This window comes from Mandrillus leucophaeus, unplaced genomic scaffold (genome assembly GCF_000951045.1).
Source record: "Mandrillus leucophaeus isolate KB7577 unplaced genomic scaffold, Mleu.le_1.0 Scaffold5, whole genome shotgun sequence".
Taxonomy (NCBI): Eukaryota; Metazoa; Chordata; class Mammalia; order Primates; family Cercopithecidae; genus Mandrillus; species Mandrillus leucophaeus.
Genome location: NW_012105364.1, coordinates 11,697,586 through 11,721,401, shown reverse-complemented (window position 1 = coordinate 11,721,401; position 23,816 = coordinate 11,697,586). Strand labels below are relative to the sequence as shown.

The 23,816-nt window shown below is 33.8% G+C and overlaps 1 protein-coding gene across 1 annotated transcript in view; it reads right to left on the bottom strand.

Annotated features, from left to right (window-relative positions):
- Window positions 1-1,291: 1,291 nt before the first annotated feature.
- Window positions 1,292-23,816, bottom strand: part of WASL (Wiskott-Aldrich syndrome-like) — a 66,440-nt gene continuing 43,915 nt past the window's right edge. Inside the window, exons 5-11 of the mRNA XM_011995945.1 lie at window positions 23,270-23,293; window positions 15,881-16,049; window positions 15,109-15,151; window positions 14,001-14,154; window positions 11,634-12,154; window positions 8,309-8,417; window positions 1,292-3,923 (exon numbers count right to left, since the gene is read on the bottom strand). Coding sequence (XP_011851335.1) covers window positions 3,862-3,923; window positions 8,309-8,417; window positions 11,634-12,154; window positions 14,001-14,154; window positions 15,109-15,151; window positions 15,881-16,049; window positions 23,270-23,293 — 1,082 coding nt within the window. The 3' untranslated portion in view covers window positions 1,292-3,861. The remainder of the gene's footprint in view (window positions 3,924-8,308; window positions 8,418-11,633; window positions 12,155-14,000; window positions 14,155-15,108; window positions 15,152-15,880; window positions 16,050-23,269; window positions 23,294-23,816) is intronic.

The window sequence follows — 23,816 nt, the reverse complement described above, 5'->3', positions numbered from 1 at the left end:
CCACCTATAAACTACAATCCATTATGTTTTACTCAAAATACTTGTGTGCTATTCTTATCTTGACTTGTCCATCTTGATGGTGCGCATGGCCAATTTAGAGTTACACTGGACTTGGGTAATAGTAAACACTGTATCAACAGTTAACACAATCTGTGATGCTTTTCTTTTATTGGAAAAACCTATGGCAGATGCACCTGGAGACAAATTTTTCAAAAGGCTCCTCACGGCACTGGAGGATGCCACGTATTACATACAGAAGTAAAGGCGGTAGCTGCAAAGCATGTTCCCTAACATATTCATAACAGTGTACTATACCTTTCCCAGAGGCTTCCTTAGAAAGCAAAGTTTTTTTTTTTTTTTTTTTTTTAATCCATGAATAAATGACCAAGAGATTATAAAGAATGCTGTGTTTTGGAGGTGAGACGTGACAATGTCAATAAATGTGGAAAGTAAAATTTCCCAACATTTCCATAAAGGTTTTTCTAGTGTACTATAAATAAGCCTTATCTCTATACTTGTCCTTTAGGAACTTTGTTTCTAAAACAAGAGTTATCTTGGGAATCCCCTTTGTTCATTAGATAAAAATGATGTGACAGAAACAATTCTTAGGCATATTTCACTTCTCTTTAAAAAATTCTTTTAAAAGTCTAATATATTCTTAAGTGTTCACATTTGCACAACAGAAACAACTTTTATTTAACAGAATGTATTACTCTTGAAATGGTTGTTAAATTTGGCCAAAGCTCTTAAGTAATTTTGTAGCATCCTACACTCTGAATTCCGCAACTCAGTTTAATCTTCAGACACCCACTTGTTCCAGTCAGTGAAAGAGAAAATTCTATTTATCAAAAACACAGTTTCCTGTTTAAAATGAGCACCCTCTTTGATATCATTTATTAAAAGCTACTTATGTCCCATTACAAGCTGCTATATTTGGCATTTATTGAAACTACCAGTAAACTCCAATATCATTATGATTTAGAAATCTTCAACATTTTTGGTATGTGGCAGAGTTCCAAACAGTTTGACCTTGCAATGTGAATGCTCTGTAAACCACAGCAGTGGCTTCTAGGGGAGCTGCTGAGCAGCTGTCATGTTTCCCAACAGAACAGGGTGTAACATTCTCCTGCTTACCATGTTTATTTAATGGCACACTCTAACTCTCAGGGCATGCAGTCTGCTGAAAACATCAACCATTATCATTGATTGCTGTGTACCCTTCGCTATACAGTTAAAAAACATTTAAACCTATTTGACTCTTTTGACAATAAATAAAACACATTATTTTATACTATTTGGGTCAAATTAATTTTATTATGCTCCATGATGAATTGCCACCAGTGCAACATCCTATTCACTATACATTTCAAAAAAAGAATTCACATACTAAACAAAATTTCAGTTGTTTGAAAATGAAATGATTGAAAGTCTTTATGAATCTCATACATACAATATGTGGCTAGCTGAAATTGTCTATCACGTAGCATTTAGATATAAAAAGCCTCATGCTAGTTTGTTAAATGCAAAGGCTACCAGACGACCATTTAGCTGGAGAATATACAGGAGGCTTTCAGACAACGCACAGGTATAGTGCTGCTCACAGTGCAGGATGGTAGAGGACTGAAACATGCAACCTTACGCCTTACTTGGTAAAGCAGATTTAGTCTTCATGCCTGGACTGAACTCCACAGCTGCTGTGTTTCAACCGATAGTAATTTAGACTTTTTGCAACAACAACCAATGTCTTTTTTTTCTTTAAGAAAAAAAGAGTAAACCAATTACCTTTGGCAAATTATATGTCCATTTTACATGTTTAAAATTGTGCTTCGAATTCAAAGAACGGATACTCTCTGCTGAGAGAAGCTCCTGATAAATATTTATTACCACCAAAGTTAGCTGGAAAATCTAGGATTTATTGGCCAAAAGTTAAGAGAGATCTTAAACTGGCCTTACCCTGAAGACATTTCTAGGAAATTTAAAATGTTTTTTATATTGTCAAAAAGAAAAAAAAAATTTTAATTAACATTACTTGAAATAAGTATAATATCCCATTTAACTTTTGTACAAATTCCTGATTTTATTGGTTAGTAGTTGTCCAGCCTCATCTGCACCAGATTCACTGAGCTCAAGCCACAATAAAAATGATAGTAAGTAGAAAAAGGTTTCTAGCAGCAGAGGGCACTGTTGTTGCAAGAAACAAAAAGTCTAGAATCTTTCCCATGTGCTTAAATTACTCTTGCAAGAAAGATAACATTCTTTGAATAACTTAACTATTTTACTGCACCACTTACTGCTTTCAGCAACAAAACCTTTTAAATTATTTCTTATGATAACTAGATGCATGATCACTAGAGATTATGTAATAAATGGTTAAAATTCAAGCCATATCTTGCAGGTCCAGCCTGTCAAGATCTGCCAATACTAGATTTTGGTCGGTACAATTCTAGATAGCGTAATTTTTAGTTGGATATTGTGACTATAGTAATGAAATACATTTGGAACTACATTATGCATATGACTCAATGTGAGAAAAATATGTGTCTGTATTTAAATCAGATAATTTTCTACCTAAAATTTAAAGTAGGTAGGTATGACAATTAGCATTATAAATATGAAACAACCACCTTTAGGCAGATTAGTGTACTGTAGAGAGGCAAAGAAACCCTACTTTTAACACACCATTTAGTATGCATAACAAATGTGCAGGTTGTAAAGTTTTATCTTTAAAAAAAAAATCTATCATTCAGTTATGTGTTCCAAGAAATTTGACATTGGGACCACCAATCTTAAGAAAAATGTAACCCTTCACATGCTATTTGACAAAAACCCTCAAAAATTATCAAAATAAATGCATGTTAGGTTCTGTGCTTTGATGCATATCTTTGCCAACTAGATTAGATTTTTATGGTTGGTATTTCTGAATACCTCAATCCACACAAAGTGCAAAATAAAAATGCTAAAATTCCACAGTATTTTAGTACTATTCTGATTTGTACAGTATTTTTAACCAAATATTGGAGTAATCATATTATTTCAGTTCATGTAGAATGAAAACTACTCCCTAAATCCCCCAAACTCCAACTTAAATTTTGTTTCAGAGTAATACCAAAAAAATTTTCACAAATCTTGCCAAAAAGAGCCTGCCACATTTGCTACAGCATAAAACTCAGTCAATAACAAGTATGTAAGGGCTCCTTATGATCCCAGTCTGCAAATACCACTGCTATACCAATAACAGGCAGTATTGCTGTAAGAGGTGTGTTACTCATCTTCCCCACTAGTATCTCTGTAGTGATTTTACGTAGAGCATATTGCTAAAATTTGAGAAACTGCATCGGTGTAGTGATATCTACAGAACTGTGCAATGTATCAGCTTCAACATTCATATGTAGCGTTGTATTCAAAATAAAGGGGCTAAAGAAACTAAGGTTTGCATCACTTAAAAAAGAATGTAGTGCTATACTAGATTTTTTTTTTTAAGAAAATTTAGGTACAGAAAAAGTAGGGTATGAAAATAGTGTTTTCCTTCTGGCATTATAAGTAAATTACATTAAGGTTTTTGTCAGTCTCACATATAATATTTAAACTCCCTTGTTGATGGAATGAAAAATATTCACAAATCAAGTGAGCATCCTGGTGTAAACTTGCACACAATAACAGGGAGTAGCTTTGTAGAGGATTACGACAAACCTTTACAGATTAAATGAGGTATTGCACAGATTAAAAAAAAGCAAAAAAGGCAACAAAAATATACAGCAAATTGGTAGAACATTTACATGATAATTTTACAGAATCCACAGACAGAAAGTAGAGTTTAGTATTTCACCTTAAAAATATATATATATATATATAATATATAGATCAGTCTTCCCACTCATCATCATCCTCAAAATCTTCTTCATCTTCATCATCTTCATCTTCATCTAGAAGAAAATAATCAAGACAATTAAAACATATGCATAAATAAAATGACATTACATAATTCTTGGGTGGTTTCTCCAATTATTTAACTCCTGAAACACAGATAACGTGACTCCCAGAAGAATCCAGTTACTAAAACAGTTTAAAGTGAATCTAAAGAAAAATATTTATAGAGTATGATAGTAAACTAAAGATTAAAACAGGGCTCAGAAGACAACGGTTCTAGTTCCTTAACATCTATGTGACAAATTTCAACCTGTTAATGTATAAAATCACATCTGGGCTGACCTGTCACAAATCCAACTGCCTTCTTGTACTCTTCACGTGGATTCTCAAACTCAAAACTTCTAACTTTTATTTCCTTCCCCAATCTTCTTTTCCTGCTCCATCCTGGTCCGCTCCATTTCAATAAATGGCATCACCATCCTGTCACATCATCAGGCCAAAAACCTAGAAATTATTACTACTTCCTCCTTTTTCACAATCCAATTATCAACCCTGCTCTTTTTCACCGCTTTCACTGCTACTCTCCACACCACCATCACATCCTGCCTGGATTATTGTAACTCTAGAGTCTATCTGACTCAGAGCAAATGGAGTGATATTATTTAAATTCCAAGTTTAAAAAATATGTTGCTACCCTTCTTAAAGTCCTCCTGTGGCTACCACTGCTATTTGAATGACGTCTGACGTTATCTCCCTCCACAAGATCCTACATGATTTGCCCAGATATAGTCTCTCCCTCTCCCCAAACTTTTCTCATAATGCACTCTCCATTCAAGTCACTCTCTCTAGTAAGATGGTCTCCTTTCTGTCCCTTAAACTTACCAATCTTATTCTGGCTTTAGAACTTCTGCAGTAGCTATTTCTTTTGTTAAACTGAATCTTTCCATCATTTAGGAACCATTCAAAAACTACTTCCTCAGAGAGGCCTTTCCCGACCACCATATGTAAAGTACAGCCCTTCCCCACAATCAGTAACTGCCTATCCCATTTTATTTTCCTCATATCACTTACTAATATCTAAAATTATTATACTTTATCTATTAAGTTCCATGACAGCGGGTACCTTGCCTACCTTATTTTTCACTGCATCCTCAACACCAAAACAGCGCTACGCATCAGTTGTTCAATAAATATTTGTTGAAGGAATATTTAGATGTCATCAGATTTTATAAGCATACTTCTATATTATATTGACTTTCCATATTTAACCTCTTTATATACCTATATATAAAATATGTATAAATATATATGCTATATATAAATATATATACATTTATATATCTATACATACAGGACCCATGAAGGCCAAGTATATAAAGTGAGACAGTAGCTGAGTAATTGTACTTGGTAATGATAAAGAGCCAGTAAGACTGCGTGACATATGTGTGGGTTACATGTACAGAACACAGAACCATCTTTTTCTTCTATTTTTCTCCATATAAAATTGATTGTGTGAAGGTAGTATGTGAAGAAGTACTGGAGTTGTAGTATTAGAACTTGAATAACAGAAGCCTGAGAGAGGCAACGTTATCTTCTCTTAGCCCTAAACTAAATTGTTACTTTTACAACAATAATTATTATTTATTTATTTAAGTCTGATGGTCAGCTCTAAATTGTTACAGAATTTATTTGGAAAGGAGTTCAATTGACTTCATGTTAATTTTTGTGTTTACTTTCTAGCAAGGGAAATAATTTGCTACTAGCTTATGCTAGACATGCTTCACAAAATTTACCTGGATGAAAAGCATCAAAGACACCCAACTATGCTGGCATTACAGAGTGACAAAAGACAGAAACTTATCAGTATCTATGGCGAAGAGGAAGATGTAGCTAATAATTCCATCATCAGGTACTACCACAGAAATACTAATAGTTAAAAGAAATGGGTCTGAAAATAAGTAAAAACCATCCTATATTTTCATTATATTAGCATGACTATTATATATTATTTAAAAAAAAAAAAAACGTATTGTAGGGAAATAATTAGCAGAACTCACAGATACCAGCATAGAATAAATGCATTTTCAGAATCATGTATCTCACAGAAGCCTTACATTTCTTATGAATGAATGAAGACCTTTCTTTATCTCTTCCTAGCAAACAACCTCTAAACAAAAGCTTGAGATTTTTAATCTCATTCCTGTGACATTACTATGACATAAAAAATTCAGGCAGTTTACCTCATCTGTGAGGATTAGGGCTAAGAATTTAGGCAATTTTCACTGTTTTTAGAGTTTGCTAAAGAAGACTATACCATAGATATAACCTTAACTTTAAATACCATGTGTCTATGTATATCCTACTGACATGTAATTTAACAATTCAGACCTCTTCTGTGACTTCCAGACTCATAACCAAATGCCTACTCCAGATCTATAGTTGAATTAACAGGTATCTCAAATTTAATATGTAAAACCAAACTCCTAATCTTCCCTTTCAAACTTTTTCTTCCTAAGTCTTTCCCCTTCCCAGTTGTTCAAGTCAAAAACCTTCGAGTTATCTTGCACTCTTATTTTTCTTCAACTTTCATTTTCAAACCATCAGCAAACCCAGTGATCTCCACATTCAAAATATAACTAGTATTTAACCACTTCTCACTGGTGCTATAAACCTGGTTCAAGTCTCCATGATCTCCTGCTTGGATCATTACTATACCTCTGCTAAAAATCCTCCAATGGCTTCCCATCACATTCAGAATAAAAGCTAGTGTACTTCAAGGGGTCTCCAACGACTTCTTGTATTTCATTCCTTACTATTCTTTCCCTCCCTCTCTTGCAAACTCCCTGATCTCCTCATTGTTTCTCAACCTAACAGACTTTATATTTTCTGTTCTTTCCATCAGATACACTTTCCCTAGTTTTCTACATGGTTCACTTCCTGAACTGCTGGTCTTTTCTTAAATGTCACCTCAGTTAGGCTTTATCGTCCCTTATCATTCTTTATCATTTCAAAATGAACCTCTCTCTCTCTCTCAACAGCCTGCTCCCTATTTCCCTTTTCTGTTAGACTTTTGTCCTTAGTTCATGTCACCATTTAACATACTATACATTTTTCTAGTTTGCTTTGTTTACTGCTTGTCTCTCTCTCTCTCATTAGACCTAATGCATGTCGATGAAGGAAGGGACTTCTGTTGTTTTGTCAAAATTTTATTACTATTCCACAATAAATATTTATCTCTATCTCTGTAATGGAACAAATACGCCTATTTAAGGAAAACAAACATTGCTCAAGGATCTTAAGACATGCACATCCTTACAGAGAAACAAAAGGAAGATAACATTTATTGAGCACCTACCATGTGCTAGGCAATCTGCTGATTAGTGATATACTATTTAATTCTCACATCTATATGCTTTGTGAATTCTCTGAATGTAACAAACAAGAAACTGAGGCTCAGAGATTAAATAAATCTAGTAAGAAGAAAGATCTGATTCTAGCACATTATGTTAGAGAAGCTACTTAGCAAACCTTAACCACTCCAATCAGCAAAACTCATATTCTTGTCCTTTCTTTAAAGCAATATTCATTTATATGGTGGTATGTATATGTTTAACAATAACCTCAGAATAGGTACTGGTTTATTCAAATCAACCTTTTAGAAAATGATAAAGGTTTAAAAAAGGTCAGTATTCTTTAGCAAACTCTAGAAACTAAAAATTACTTAAAATTCTTAGTCCTAATCCTCACAGATGAGGTAAATAGCCTGATTTATTATTATTATTTTTATTATTATTTAATTAATTTTATTTTTTTGAGACGAAGTTTTGCTCTTGTTGCCCAGGCTGGAGTGCAATGGTGCGATCCTGGCTCATCGTGACCTCCACCTCCCGGGTTCAAGTGATTCTCCTGCCTCAGGCTCCCGAGTAGCTGGAATTACAGGCATGTGCCACCACGTCGGCTAACTTTTTTGTATTTTTAGTAGAGACCGAATTTCTCCATGTTGGCTGGGCTGGTCTCGAACTCCCAACCTCAGGTGATCCACCCGTCTCGGCCTCCCAAACTGCTGGGATTACAGGCATGAGTCACTGCACCCGGCCCTGAATCTTTTATGTCACAGTAATAAGATCTAAAAATCTCAAGCTTTGTTTAGAGGTTGTTTGCTAGGAAGTCTATCAGCATTTCCTGATATAGGAAACAAAACGGTCAATATTCCCAAAGCTGTTCTTTCAATTTATGGCTATGGCTGTGGTGGTGTTGCATTTGTTAAGTCTCAGACTAGCCACAGAGGCAACAACTTTTTAAAATACACCCTAGAGCCCATATCAGTAGTTACTCAATTAGCAGAGAGAAAGCTAGCAAAGACAGTCATAAAATAAAAATAACAGAATGTCATTCAAATTTATTAAACACACACACTCTCTGTCTCACTCTCTCTCTCTACCTGAAGAATGAATGGCTTTGCTCCTTTTCTGCATCACTTCCATTAATGCACCCACAATTCCTGAAGTGGGTGCAGGTGTTGGTGGTGTAGACTCTTGGCCATCAGACACCTTGGAAAAGAAAGTTAGCAAAACTCAGTAATAAATCTTTAGCAAAGAATCTTTGTCTCCAGAAAGTCCTACTTTCTTAGAATGACTTATTATCGTAAAAGACAAAAAAGATATTAAACTGGCAAGTCCAGGACAAGATTAATTAAATTAACAAGAAACAAGCTGCTGCCTTAAAGATATTATTCAAAAATATTTCCTTTCCATCTTAATGTATAAGCCAACAATACATTTCTAAATCTATGTTTATATTCAGATAACAAACCCTCTCCTGAATAATACTTGCTGGGTTACTTCTGTTTATTCCAGCACACACAGACTTAGACGATCAACTTTAAAGCTATTATCAAGGGACTTCAAGTTATAAACAGAGGGTAATATTTAGACTCAAGTTGTTACGTGGGAAGCACACTGAAGATATTGAAAAACAACTGTAGAAACTTATGTTTGCCTACAAAAATTCAGCTTTACACCTTTATGTTATATTTATACCTTCAAAATGAACCTCTTTTCTCATAGTATATAATTTCTTTTTAAGGAGATGAGTTGAACAACTTTCAAAATGTACCTGCCTCACTAGGCAAGTAACAATCCCTAACTGAAGTACTTCCATCTGTGCCAAAGTGCATTCAGGGAAAAAAAAAAAAAATTATCACTAAAGATGAAACAGCACAGTACTAAATATTACTTATGTTTTAATACATATATATATATAAAATATGTATTTTTGAAATTCTTAATCATTTCCCAAAGACAATTATTTTATTAAGACAAACTTCCCATTTTTGATCTGTATAATTCTTCCTCTAATGCTGCTTTTTCTTCCTGGAGTAAACACCTTTTTAAAAAAAAATTCACAGCGCTTCCCCCTAAGATACAGATTCATTCCTTAGTATTTTGGCTTTAAACATTATGTATTAATTATTTCCAGTATAGAAGTACCACAAATGAAAAAAGATAACACAGAGTTTCAGAGCTTTGTATTTCTGTACAAGGCTCTCAGAGGTACAACAGCAGTAGGGACATTTAGACTACCTTTAAGCAATGTGATAATGTAAAGTAGAGAGCACAAGGCAGAAGTGAGCACACTGTCATCAAACACATTTTTTGAAGTGCTTACTTGAACAAGGTACTATTTGAGGTACTGAAACCATGGAATTCAAAATATATGTGAGTACTGAATACTTCCTACTAGCTCTGTAAAGTAAATCCATGGTTTTATGTTAATCATATTCATCACAGAATAAACTGGTGATTTACTCAAAAAATTTAAAGAAACACAGCCATACAAATTTCAACCACAAAATGGTCTTTTTTAAAAAAATAACAAACTCAGATTACATGTATAACATGCCAATAGTTCACTGACTATGCACTCTATGATTGCAATAAATGCAATCAAAAGGAAAGTGATTATTTAGGATAAAAATGGCCCCCATTCAACACTTAGAATAGAAAATATTTTTCTTTCTAAAAGGTACTTACACATCAATTAACGGGTTTTTCTTTTTGGAAAGAAAGGGAGCGTTGGGATGGGAGAAAGTTATGGAGAAAGTAAATAGAAAATTTAACTCTAACTTTTTAAAATAAATGAGGATACAACTTTATTCATTAAAAATTTAAAATCACCTTATGAGAGAAAGAAACAAAAGTTGGTTTGTGAAAAGGAAACAGAAAAGGGAAAACAAAAAGGTAGGTTAGGAGTGGGAGTTATGGGAATGAGAGTGACACAGGAACTAGCAGAGATTCCAAGGCAAAAGCTGGGCTGTGGTCATTTTGACATTAATTCTCCCCACTAACCACTCTTTAAAGTTCTTCAACTGCTTCTGACAGATCTTTAGTCTGATCTAAACGGGGAAAGAGAATAGAGATGATTGCTCATAGGTTTAAGTGTCATCCTGAATACATATAAAGAAAAGAGTTAGATATATTTTAAAGATCAGAGTCTTCTTAAATCTATGCTAATGTTTACACATTTTCATTCAATTAGTTGTGCTTCCTATCTATTACTCTCCTTTAGACAAAGTTTCTGAGATCTAGAAAGCTACTTTGATTCCTATACTGGGAAATAATTTTCAATTAAAACATCCTCTGTCGTCTCCGTTTACTTCACAGAAAAAAAACCTATCATCCATGACCTGCCTGAAGTCCTGGAGAACGTGTTATAAAAGGCTCCAAAAGACGTATGTAAATGTAGACAGGTCAGGCTCAAGGATAGGAGTAAGCAAACTACAGCCCATGGGCCAAATCCAGTCTGTTCTTGTATTTTTTTTTTAAAACTATCTAAAAACTAAACTTGATTTTTACATTTTTAAATGGCTGATAGAAAATAAGAGTATTTTTGATATGTGAAAGTTATATAAAATTCAAATTTCAGTGTCCAAATACAGTTTTACAGAACACAAGCATGACCATTCATTTATGTATTGTCTGTGGTGCTTCTGTGGTAAAACAGCAGAGCTGAGTGGTCACGACAAGAGGCCATATTGCCTATATAAGCCTAAAATTTTACTACCTGATCCTTTACGGAAAAATGTTTGCTTAATTCTAAGATTAAATGACCTGTAAGATTAAATGATTACCTCATTCAAATCAGATAATCCTAAATTTATTTGCCATCACTGTCAGAAATTCTATTACAACTCTTTCAATTTTTTTGAGTCTGATTCTCTACTAATCTAAATTCTAGAACATGAAAACTCTGGAACATGATTTAATTTTCATAAAGCTACTGGTTTAGATTTCCTAAGGAAATTGGTTTCAAGTAGGGCTATTTTTAATTCTCATAGCTTAATAAGGATTTTTCTTTAAAGTGTCTTTTATTTGAAAGTAAAGTCTAGAACAAGGAATTGCAAACATACTGTAAAATTCCATTCATATGAAGTTCTAGAACAGGTAAAACTAATCTACGGTGATTAGATCAGTGATTGTTTATGGAAAAATTAACTGGGAAGAGGTATGCAAAACCTTCGGGGTGACAGAAATGCCCTACATTTGCATATAGAGATAGGGGTTACATGGCTATAGAGATGTATCAAAGCTGAATTAAAACTTGTGCATGTCATTGCATGTAAAAGTATTTTTAAATTTATAGGGTTAAGAATGAATTAGCAAGAGAAAAAAAAGAACGAATACACTTTTCAAAAATGTCTTTCAATAAATTACTTTAAAATTTCATCATGATAGAGGATCTAAAATGAAAAAAAAAAGCTTACTTACAGACTTTAGTTGGATACCCTGTCGTATCTGGTCTAACAGTGCATCTCGTCCAGAGCAGGACACTGGCCGACTGTTCTGCTCCACTTTTTTTAGCTGAGCACCCTCTCTAATTTGATCTAAAAGAGCTGCTTTGTTTCCTGCAGTAGTTGGAACCTGATGGTCCCCGTTAGAAGGCAGGCCAGTGGGGGGCGGTGGCCCAGGTGGAGGCGGAGGTGGAGGCGGTGGGGGTGGTGCCACTGGCCCTACCCCCAACACAGATGGAGGTGGTGGTGGAGGCCCTGAAGGTGCTGAGGAGGGAAGGGCTGGAGGTGGAGGAGGATACATCCTATTTGGCGGTGGTGGAGGGACTGCTACACTTGGCCTGGAAGGAGGCGGTGGTGGAGGTGCAGCTGTGGGAGCTCTTGAAGGTGGTGGGGGAGGAGCGCCTCTTCCCCTGGCAGGAGGAGGAGGAGGACCTGAGTTGTGTGGAGGGGGAGGAGGAGGAGGTGGCCCTCCCCTTGATGGTGGTGGAGGTGGTGGTGCTGAAACGCAAACAGAAAAACAGAAGGCATGCTTTTTTCTTTTCATAAACATCATATTGAAAAGTAATTCATTTTAACATGTATAAAAATCAAATATCAAAAAAGGGCCTCATCTTTGCATTTTATTTCACAAAGATACCTGAGCACAGATGATATCTCACAAATTTTTTTGAGAATTGTCAGCCTAAAGATCACTTTCTTATTGCTTCTTAAAAAAATATGAGCTAAAACAGAATAGTTCACTTTTTAGGAATTAGTACAGTTCCGAAAGTAAGGGGAATAAATTTCTACTTTACAAAATAATAACAAAATATACCAATGAAATTAAACATTTTGTTAATTAGCATTATTTTACATTTTAATAAAAATAAATGAATACCTTCCCTCTTTAAAAAAGAATCAAGTACACTTATTTTTTTTTAAATAAAATCAATTCACATTCAGAATTACAGTGTAGTATAGCTTAACAGAATTCATTCACATTAATCTGCGCTAAAGCCCAAATATAATGCTTTCCTTTCAAAATGTAAGCCTTTGTCATCTAATTTACATTTGTACTTTCATAGTATAATGTCTGTATCTCTAAAAATAGTCTACAATTCTAGTAATGGCATTATGGGAGGCTGGTTGCTTCGCTGAAATGTTCAATTACTTATTCCAGAGACATAAACTAACGGGTTATTAACAAATTAACTGAGAATTTCTATATACTGCAAAATTGAAGTTATTAACAAAAATTACTATTATTCTAGCAGTCAGGATATTAGCATTCTTATTCTACATCAGTAAAAATGAAAGATATAACATGGCTGAGCATGGTGGCTCATGCCTGTAATCCTAGCACTTTGGGAGAGCAAAGCGGGAGGATCACTTGAGGCCAAGAGTTTGAGACCAACCTGGCTGACATGGAAAAACCCCGTTTCTATAAAACTATAAAAATTAGCAGGGTGTAGTGGTGCATGCCTGTAATCCCAGCTACCTGGGTGGCTGAGGCATGAGACTCCTTTACATCTAAATATACTGAGACCAGTACTGGCATAATGTTTATGACCTATATGAATCAATCAATCAATCAATCAAAGTTGAAATGAACACTGGCAGTGAAAAAGACACAAGTAAACCGAATGCCTAATCTAAAATGACTGTTAAGTTCTTCAGAAGAATGTTTTAACTGGAGTTTTTGCTTGACTACACTATTATGAGTATGCAAAAGCTAGGAAGAAGGAAAGAAAGCAGTCCTAAATGAACAAGGTAGCAAAGAGATGACTGTTACATTGGAAAATTTAGAGTATTTTATCTGCATTTTACTGTGCTAATTATTAAGACAAAACTAAAATACAAGGTCCTTTAAAAGAAATATCAAATCTTAAAAGGTTATAAATTGTGCTCTCAGGTACAAAAGAAAATTTTATACTTTATCCAAGAAAAAGGATTTGTATTTCAAAATTAATAGAAAGTTTACATTATTTATATTCTGAAAATATATATTACTAATTAGAAAGTGATTATATTTAAATTACTACTTCTGAATTACAATAAAATCTGGCGATTTATAGGACTCCTTAAGTAAAACATTTAGGCAACTATAAGTTTTTACTTTAAAATAGAATAGCTGGAAGATTTTGTATGGATTTTTATGAATAAAGACTTAATAAACAAAATCTTGTAAAGTTTTTAGTTATAATAAAATAATGTTAAGACGTAGTATGATGGGCCACATTTGTTGTCCAGAAACTTCAACACTCTGCTCAAGGGAGAGTTCACATGTATGAATGTACCTGTTTTCCATGAAACTGACCTCAAAAGATTAAAACAAAACAGAACGCTCAATAGAGATAAAAGTTACCTTGCCTTCGCAGTTCATTTTTAACAGCTTCAACACCTCCTGTTTTTTCAATAAAGTCATATATAACTTTTGATGTTTCTCTGTCTTTAAGCTGTGCCTCTGAGATTCCACACATATCAAAAAGATTCTTCAATTCTGGATCCAAATTATTCAGCTACAAAACAAAGTAACTGCTAACTATAAAAATATATCCCAATTAAAAAAAAAAAAAAACATTAATTTTAAGGCTCATCTGTGTCCTTCTGAAATTATTTTGCCTTTTTAAACTTTTAACATGCTTATATTACTTACATGCTAACTAAACGATTTTACTTAAAAAAAACTGAACAGATAGATTTCCTATTTTCTTCTTCTTCTTTTTTGTTCCCTGCCTTCAAAAAGAGGGCATCTCATCTAGATTTCTATTAGCCTATTCATGATTCAGACATCTCCAATGCTCATGTGATCTACCTTGTCCTAAGTATGTATGTAAAACCAGGAATACACAGACAAAAAAAGTAAATTAATTTGAAAATCTGAGAGCAAGGATCTTCCTGTAATCCCAAGCATAATGCCCAGCACAAAGAGGTGCTCAGTATGTTTGTAGAGTTAACATTGCAGCTATCACAAAAATAACCAAAAAGATTCTTTACTCCAATCATAAATAATACCTCTTTAAAATAACATATCCAAACGCTGATTAATTTTTGCCAGCAATTTCACAGTGCTACAAAACAATGGCAAAACTGCCAAAAAGAACAGGAGAATGAAAAGATCTAGAGAATTCAACAACTGAATATTCAGATACTACTTTTTAGTAATTTGGTATACATTCCCCTGAAATTATCACTTGGCAGAAATGATTTTCTTCTCTTGGCTTTCAAAGCACAAGGATTTTATTTACACAGTGTATAAAGCCAAGGTACACAAACCTTGGTCTAAGTCTTTAGCAACTTAGTCATGAATGACGGAACAATAATATGGTTTTAAACCTTAGTCGCATACGTACATAAAACACAAGCACATTCAAACAGATACTAGACACCACAAAAATGAATTTTAAAAAATCTAAAATAGGCCAATACATTTCCACAGAGCTATAATGTACATGATTTGAAAACATACTTACATCAAAGCCTGTATTTGGATCCCAACCAACATGTCCAATGTGCCTAAAGTAGAAAATAGAAAAAAAACCAGAAAAGACAAAATGCATAAAGGGCATTATAAACACAATATATATGAAATCCAATCAACATTTGGCTTTGAATTTTTGGCCTGAACTAATAGTTCTCACAGACATAACCATATTATGATAAAAACTATGTACAAAGAGTCAGAAGAACAGGATTCTAGCCCTGACTCTGCTACTAACTGAAACTTAAAATCTTTGTACAATCTCTCTCAGCATCTATTTACTTAACTGTCAAATTAGCATAAGAGTCCAAGCATTATATATATGACCGGATAGGGTTTCATAATGAGCTAATAAAATAACGCATATGAAAATGTTTGAAATATGTTATATAAATACCAAATGTTTTTACTGGCCCTAGGGAGTATCCGTACACAACTCCTAAATGCTATTTTTAGAGCAAAGTGAGAAATCGTTTTTATGTTCAATAATTAGTTGAAGAAGCAACTTTATCTTATTCTTTTCTCATAGTTGAAAAAGTAAATAAACTGTAAGATTCCAAGAACATCTATTGAGCAGCTGCCTTAAAAAAAAAAAAAAAAAAAAAAAAAAAAACTCCAACAAAGTGCATAGTTAAAACAGTATCCAAGTGATGAATGTACACACCCTCCCAAAAAGAAAAGAAAATTTTCTAACAAGTTAAAAATCAAGAACAGCAATGAATAAATCAAAAGTGAAGATTAAAACAACAAAAGAACTGTCTTACTGGAAATTGCTTGGTGTTCCTATATCTGCCTTGGTTAATCTCTTCTTTTTAGCTTTTCCTTTTTTCTTTTCTTTGGTATGGGAGATGTTGTTGACTTGTGGACCATAAAATCTATTTGTTGTGATTTCTGGATTTTTTATGTCGACTGTAGCCATGGGTAGATTAGGACCTGCAAATAAAACCAAATTATGTAGAAAGGATATAATTTAACAATGATATAAAATCATAATTTACAATTTAAATTTTTTTTCTGAAATAGGATCACTTCATTATAAATTATTTATATTTTAAACTTCTATATTTTTCCATAAAGTGCTGCCTAAATTTCTAAAATCTGTAAGTTCTTAAAGACATTAGTGTAGATGCACTATTTCAAAGCAAACTTACATTTTTATACCATTAAATTTCATAAAGAATATGAACTTCCAGCTAGAATTTAAATATAATTAGTCTTATCTCTTAAATTTTGATTATGATAGCCTCATACCCAACACATTGCTCAATGGTAAAGTGAAACGTATCTTATAACAGGGATAAAGAAAGTAAAGTAAGTGTCTATTTTGTTTTAAATTTAACAAAGAAATATAGGCTTAACTCTTTGTTTCAACTCTGTTAGTCAAGAGGAAAAAGGATACTTAAAATTATTACTACCATTTGTTCCAAAACTGACATACTTAAGTCAAATGATCTTTTCCCCACCAGTACGCATACACCTTCACTATCAGAAGTATAGAATTCAAAAACTTAAAATGCAAAAATTCTTAAAGCACTCATCTTGTGCAAGAATCAACAGTAAAAATATCAAAGGCATCTTTCCATATTATTAACAGTATCTTCAGAAATGGTACTAAATGTAGCACAAAACTTGTCTTACAATTCAAAATAAAATTCTTGATCTTAAAAGTATGAAAGTTTGAATGTGAAGCATTCAACTGAAAAATTTCTTAAAAATTCAACTAAAGGGCAATGCATGTTCCTTAGAAATCCTATTTTTATATGTTTCTCTGACAAATCCTCCTATGAGGCCAAGTTCCTCTGAGGTGACTACATTAACGACCACTTCCAAAACATATGAAATACTATCATCGTTGTGTAGAAAATAATTTAACACAGCACACTTGAGACTGCTCTTCTTAGAAAGGACCACTTGCAAGGTTGGCCCTCAGTTGACCATTTGGGAAGTTGGATTTCAAGAGGGTTTCCACTATTCCCTGATAAGGTGGGCTTTTTGTGTCTAAATTGTTTGTGCTAACATTGCAGTTTATGTTGAACATCTACTTTCCTTCTGGGAGTCTGGAATCTTGGTAAGTGCAAGGCAGGGGAGACCTATGTAACCAGCCCCCAACAAAAACCCTGAGCACCAAGTCTCAAGCTTTTCCTTTAGACAACATTTCACATGTTGTCACAATTCATTATTGGAGGAATTAGGTGCAACCTTTGTGACTCCACTGGGAGAACTCTTGGAAACTTGTGTGTGGTTTTTTTTATGAACTTCATCCCACGTATCTTTTCCTTTGCGGATTTTGTTTTATATGTGTTTTCACTGTAATAAATGTTTGCCATGAGTACATTTATATATTGAGTCCTGTAAATCCTTCTGGTGAATCGCCACCTCTGAGGATAGTCTTGAGGATCCCCAACATAATCAATAAATGGCAAATAGAAATCTCAAGGATAATGTATATTAGGTGATTCTTAAAATCCAATTTGACTGTAATTCTTTAATTATGCCCCAAACCACCAATGTATCCTACTTACTAAAATTATCTGGAAAAAAAAAAAAAAAGAAGTTTATTTACATGGGTAAATTGTATATACCCTATTTTCTCCCAACTCTACTATTAAAGATAAAACAAAGCTAAAACAAATTTATGAAAGCCATGTCACCTTATCAAAAAAGTAAATAGTCTAGAAAGGTATATTTTTAATATCACCAAAATTCAACTATTTTCCCTTAATATTCAAATCCTATTTATATATAGTATGTTAATAATCCTAAAGTTTTAGTTACAATTTTATTCAAAAATTCCATAGGAAGTTGCTGATATTGATAAGAAATAATTTTTGGAAAAAATGAGAGCTAGTGAATAGTATGCATAAAACCATTAAAAGCTTTTTCAGTGCCCAGGAATAATCTGAAAAATAACTAGATCAGTAAGTAAAGGTGACTTAAGCAGTACAGAATGACCTGAAAGGCTTATTAGGAATATAGGATATGAATTTTCAAATTTGCTCAGGCATCAGATTTTGGCATTTACACAGTTGTACAAAATAAGGACTTACTGAGAATACCCAGAATGTGGGGGCTAGAGGGTTGAATTGGGATTACACTCAGACCTTCACAGACTTACCTGGTGGTCTGCTTTCACTTCTCATTCTTCCCTTTCTGCCCTCTCGCTTATCTTTACCAGTCAGTATCAGCAACACCATCCACAATAAGGATGCTACAAATTACTTTTAGCTTCTTATCTTTATATCTTAATAAAATTTAAGAATTAAGACAAAATTAGGAGTATCAGAATTAGGTACTCCCTGGCCAGGCACAGTGGCTCACGCCTGTAAACAATGGGAGGCCAAGGCAGGCGGATCACGAGGTCAGGAGTTCCAGACCAGCCTGGCCAATACGGTGAAACCCCGTCTCTAATAAAATACAAAAATTAGCTGGGCGTGATGGTACGCGCCTATAATCCCATCTATTCAGGAGGCTGAGGCAGGAGAATCACTTGAACCTGGGAGGCTGAGATTGCGCCACTGACTCCAGCCTGGGTGACAGAGCAAGACTCTGTCTCAAAAAAAAAAAAAAAAAAAAAAAGATTTAGGCACTCTCTTTATTCATATGACTTTTCCTGAACTAAGTATTCAAACAGCAACTACAATCAGACTCACCAGTAAAATATAAAAACAGAAAACAACAAAAATATTTTCTGCCACTTTAGCTTATGTAAAAGCCATCTATTATACTATAGATGATTAGCAATGGAAACAGAGTTGGATAAAGTTAAGTTTAATGATTTAAATTATCCAAGCTAGTACATTTTTGGAAAATCAGTTTCTTATAACCTTGATTTATAACTCACTAGAGAAAGTAATTCAGCTGTCTCTGACGAAGATTCAAGAATGAAGATAGGAACAAAATATAAGTGATATGTGAAACGAATAACAATGTTTAACTCATACTGTAATCAGACTGTGTGTTTTCCCTCTTCCTCTACCCAAAAATCAGGTATGGATATATTATTATGCATCAACATTATCTCTTTAAGTCACTATAAATGAATTTCGTTAGTAGTAGTTAAAACATTATTTTAAGTAAGCCTATAAAGAAAAATCCATATAATGGAGATATATAGAAAATTAGTATTAGATGGGAAATTAAGAGTTTCTTTTCAAAATCACCTTTCATTTTATTAATGAAAATGAAGGACAGTAAGAGTCAGGGGATCTTTATAAAGTCACACAATTAGTGACAGAAGCAAACATGTACTCTGGTATCTTGGTTCCTAGTCCACTACCCTTCCAATTAACTATTTTACCTCTTTTATTTTTGAGATGGAGTCTCGCTCTCTCACCCAGGCTGGAGTGCAATGGCGCCATCTCAGCTCACTGCAACCTCCACCTCCTGGGTTCAAGCGATTCTCCTGCCTCAGCTTTCCGGATAGCTGGGACTACAGGTGCATGCCACCAAGCCTGGCTAATGTTTTGTATTTTTAGTAGAGATGGGGTTTCATCGTATTAGCTAGGATGGTCTTGATCTCCTGACCTTGTGATCCACCTGCCTCGGCCTCCCCAAGTGTTGGGATTACATGTGTGAGCCATCGTGCCTGGCCAACTATTCTACCTCTTACACAAAAGTCGAACTACAAGGTGGATGACATTGTTAATTTTACAAATGCCATAATACACTCTTTGTTTACCAATTTATCAGTTTTCTTGGTCTACAGTCCAACAATTCATTATTCAATAAATATGTACTAACAACTCACAGAATTTAGAAAAAAATGGAATTCTACACATTCAAGAGGTTAGGTACTTGGTTATTTCTGTTGACAATGGTTATTTACTACTTTAGGGTTTGAAGATGTTAGGAAATAAGTTTAAAATGGTATTCTAAAGCCAAATTAAATACCTGTTTCAAGTGACACACTAAAAAAAGTGAATACCTGTTTAAGGTATAGAGTCATTTTTAAAATAATGTAAAGTATATGAAAGATTTAGTAACAGAAATATGTACTCAAGTCATTTCTAGTAAAGTTTATTCCATTTATGAAATTACACTCATCCTAAGAACTACTATGTAAACATATAATGAAGGGGGGCTGTTTTCCTTCTTTTTTCAAAAAACAAATGACAAATTATCTCCTGATTAAGGACAACTGTTGCAGGAAAATGTTTTTAAATGTTCTTGTGAACAGACATGTCTAATTTTAAATCTAAAAGAACTCAAGTTTCCCATTAATTACATAAAAAGCAAAGAAGCCTCATCAAGGTATAAAACAGCCGAAAAACAGGTGGCCTAGAGGCCTCTGATGTCAAGCAGTCACGAAGCTGGGAACAAATCATTGGAAAGCATATATGCTAAAATGTGAAATTGACCAATAAAGAAATTAGGAGTGAGGAAGATACTGAATTGCATTTTAGGAATGTATGTAAATTCCACAGAAAGTATCTTTTTAATAATTAAAATTTGAAAAGGTGTGGTAAACTGATAATCTAATCTAAGTAAGGATCTGAGACAAAGCACCTGCATGGCTACTGGAGGACATGGTACAGGGGCCCACTGCCACCTAGTGGTGGTGCACCAAATACAGTCAAGTAATAATGCTGCCTCCCAAACAGTGGTCTCCACTTAGAGGTGAAAGCAAGGTAGTTGAAAGCAAAGCAGTTTTAAAATATTACAATTTGTATTGATAATTATTTATTTCATTTTTTATTGTGTATTAATATATTAATTCCATATTATATGTATATTTTATAAGTATACAAGTATGGGCAACACATGCTGTATAATTTTGCCCTTTAACAACACTATTAAAAAAAAACCCCTCCACTTATTTGATAAAAGAAGTCTGAAACCACTGAGCCAAATGATTAAAACTAAAGATTAAAAACCAACAGCCAACTCAGAGAAAGAAACTACATTTAATTCTAAGTGGGTCTCTTAGTAGGGATAATAAAATTATGAAACACCACTGTTACATAAAGAGTTTTCAAATTCTATCTATTCATGGAAACTAGGTGCCTCTTCAGAAATTCATTTTATAAATATTCACCCCTCCATATTCACAGTTCCATGTCCATGCATTCCACATCCATGGATTCGACCAACTGTGGATTAAAAATAAAAATGGATGGGTCCATCTGTTCCGAGCATGTACAGACTATTCTCGCTATTATTTCCTAGACAATACAGTATAACAACTATTTACCCAGCACTGCTTCTCAGCCTTTTGGCTAAGATCAAATGTACCTAGCATTTACATTGTATTAGGTTTTATGAGTACTCTAAGGAGGATTTAAAGCATATAGGAGAATCTGTGGTTATGTGCAAATACTATGTCATTTTGTATCACAGACTTGAGTATCAGTGAAGTTTCCTATCCATGGGGGGATCCTGGAACTGATCCAACATGGATATATGTATTTACAACTTTAATTATATTGTTTCTACAGCATCTACACTTTAAAATCTGGGGTTACTTTCCCCAAAGTGTTTCCATGGCACCACTAGAAAGTCTTCTCCCATTGGTACTCAATACTGTATATACTCTCCAAACTCAAAATAATGTAACAAATTCAGAAAGGTTGAAATACTAGACTTATATCAAGGAAAATTTCCAATACTACCTTGAAAGTTCACAGATGAGCAACTTGTAACTCAGCTGCTTCTGTTTCTTTTGCCTCTGCCAAGTACTAGCTTATATATTCTGAGACATGATATTTACCCTGTGTCTCAGTTTTGCCTTCAAAATCGTTTGGACATAACATAGTGGTTAAGGGGCCAGGCTCTAGAGTCAAATCATCTGATGCTGAATCTTGCTTCACTACTTACTAGTTATGAGATCTTGAGCAAGTTACCTATCTGTGCCTCAGTTTCCTTATCTATAAAAGAGATAACAGGAGCTACTTCAGAAGGTTGCTGAACAGTGCCTGGCAGATAGTAAAAGATCATTAAATACTAGTTGCTATTATTATAGTTGTCATCATCTTCATCAGAATAACTAGTATTTATTAAGCACTATGCTAAGCTTTGATTATTTCAATCCCTGTAACAGCCCTAAAAAGTATTAATGTTTCTATTCAAAAGAGAAAGCGAAACTATACAATATTTGTTACCTGTTAAGCACTACTGAAGGTAGTCAGGCATTTAAAAAATTAATAAGGTAAATAACCCAGAATTTAGTACAGCAAAATTTGGTTCATGTTTCTGTATCAGAAAAAGAAATGTAAGGACAAAATCAAAAAGCAACATGCCTGTTTAAAAGAAACAAACCCCAACAATCACCAATAGCTGTCAGATATTAAGAACTTTGTATTACGTAAGTTTTCCTTGAATAATCATTCTAGGTTCTGATAAAAGGATTTGAGATGTGATTTTAAAAAGAAGCAGCCATTTTCTCTATCATAATAAAGGGTCCTGGAGAATGGTTCTTTACCTTCACAGAGTCAGGGACCTCATTTAAACAGATGAAAGCCATGGATCCTCTCTCTCCAGAGAAAAGAACATATTTAGCACATAATTTCAGGGACTTTATGAAGTCTAGGGTAAGAATTTCTACTCCTGGACTTTATCTTTTACTGCTTTTACTCTCTGGTATTTAATATTTTTTAAAAAATGAATTCATAATACTTCAAGTTGTCATTATCAAATTAAAGAGCATTATATGCAGCTAAATTAGTTCTAAATACGCCATAACAGTAGGTGTTCATTCTGAAAGGGGCTTCATGTAACACATAACCAGTGTGAAATAATACTTTGAAATAAGAATGAAAGATAAATCTTAAAGTAGGAAATTAACAAATATGCTAGACAAAATTTACTGCCTCTAGGAAAAATGTTAAGGCTAGATTGTATACTCAGTCAACTGTGAATCCAGAATTAAGATATAAGTATTAGTGATCTTCACACTATGTATTCTTTCTTCATGTCAGAAAAATATCGAAGAATATTGTTTCCTAAGTCTCATCTGTCAGTCATTAATTAAAAAGAACACAATAAACCGTATAATTTGATCACAGATACTAAATATTACTTATTAATGTATGGTACATGTTTTCACAAGGATTAAGATGCAATAGATACTAAATATTACTAATGTATGGTACACGTTTCCACAAGGATTAAACTGTCATCTAAAATCTTAAACGATTAATAATTGTCAAAAAGCTTACCATTTGGGGGATCTCGTCTTTTCTCTGTTAGAAAATAAATTAGAAGAATATTATTAAATATATGTAAGACAACATCAACATAAAAAAATTAATTCACTAAACTGTCTTATTCCTAAATTGATGTATGTGTGATTAAGGAAGATTTTTCAGAAGACCCGACATTTAAGCAGAGATCTAAATAAAATAAGGAAGGGAACAATATATTCAAAGGCTCCAAGGAGGGTGCAACATGAAAGAACATCATGAAGGCTGGACTGTAGTGAGCAAAAGGCACAGTGAAAGGAAACAAGTCAGAAGGAAAGAACAGGACTAGATCACGTAGGATTCCGTAGGTCATGGTTAAGGACTATAGATTATATGTGTATATGATAGGAAGCTCTTACAGAATTTTAAATAGAGAAAGTGATATAACCTAATCTACACGTTTACTCTGGCTACTGTATAGAAAAGTGATAGTAAAAAGGATTGAGTAGCAGCAGGGAGACTAGTCAGAGAGCTAGTGTAGCAGTCCAACTGACAGATCATGGCGGCCTGGATTAGAATGGTA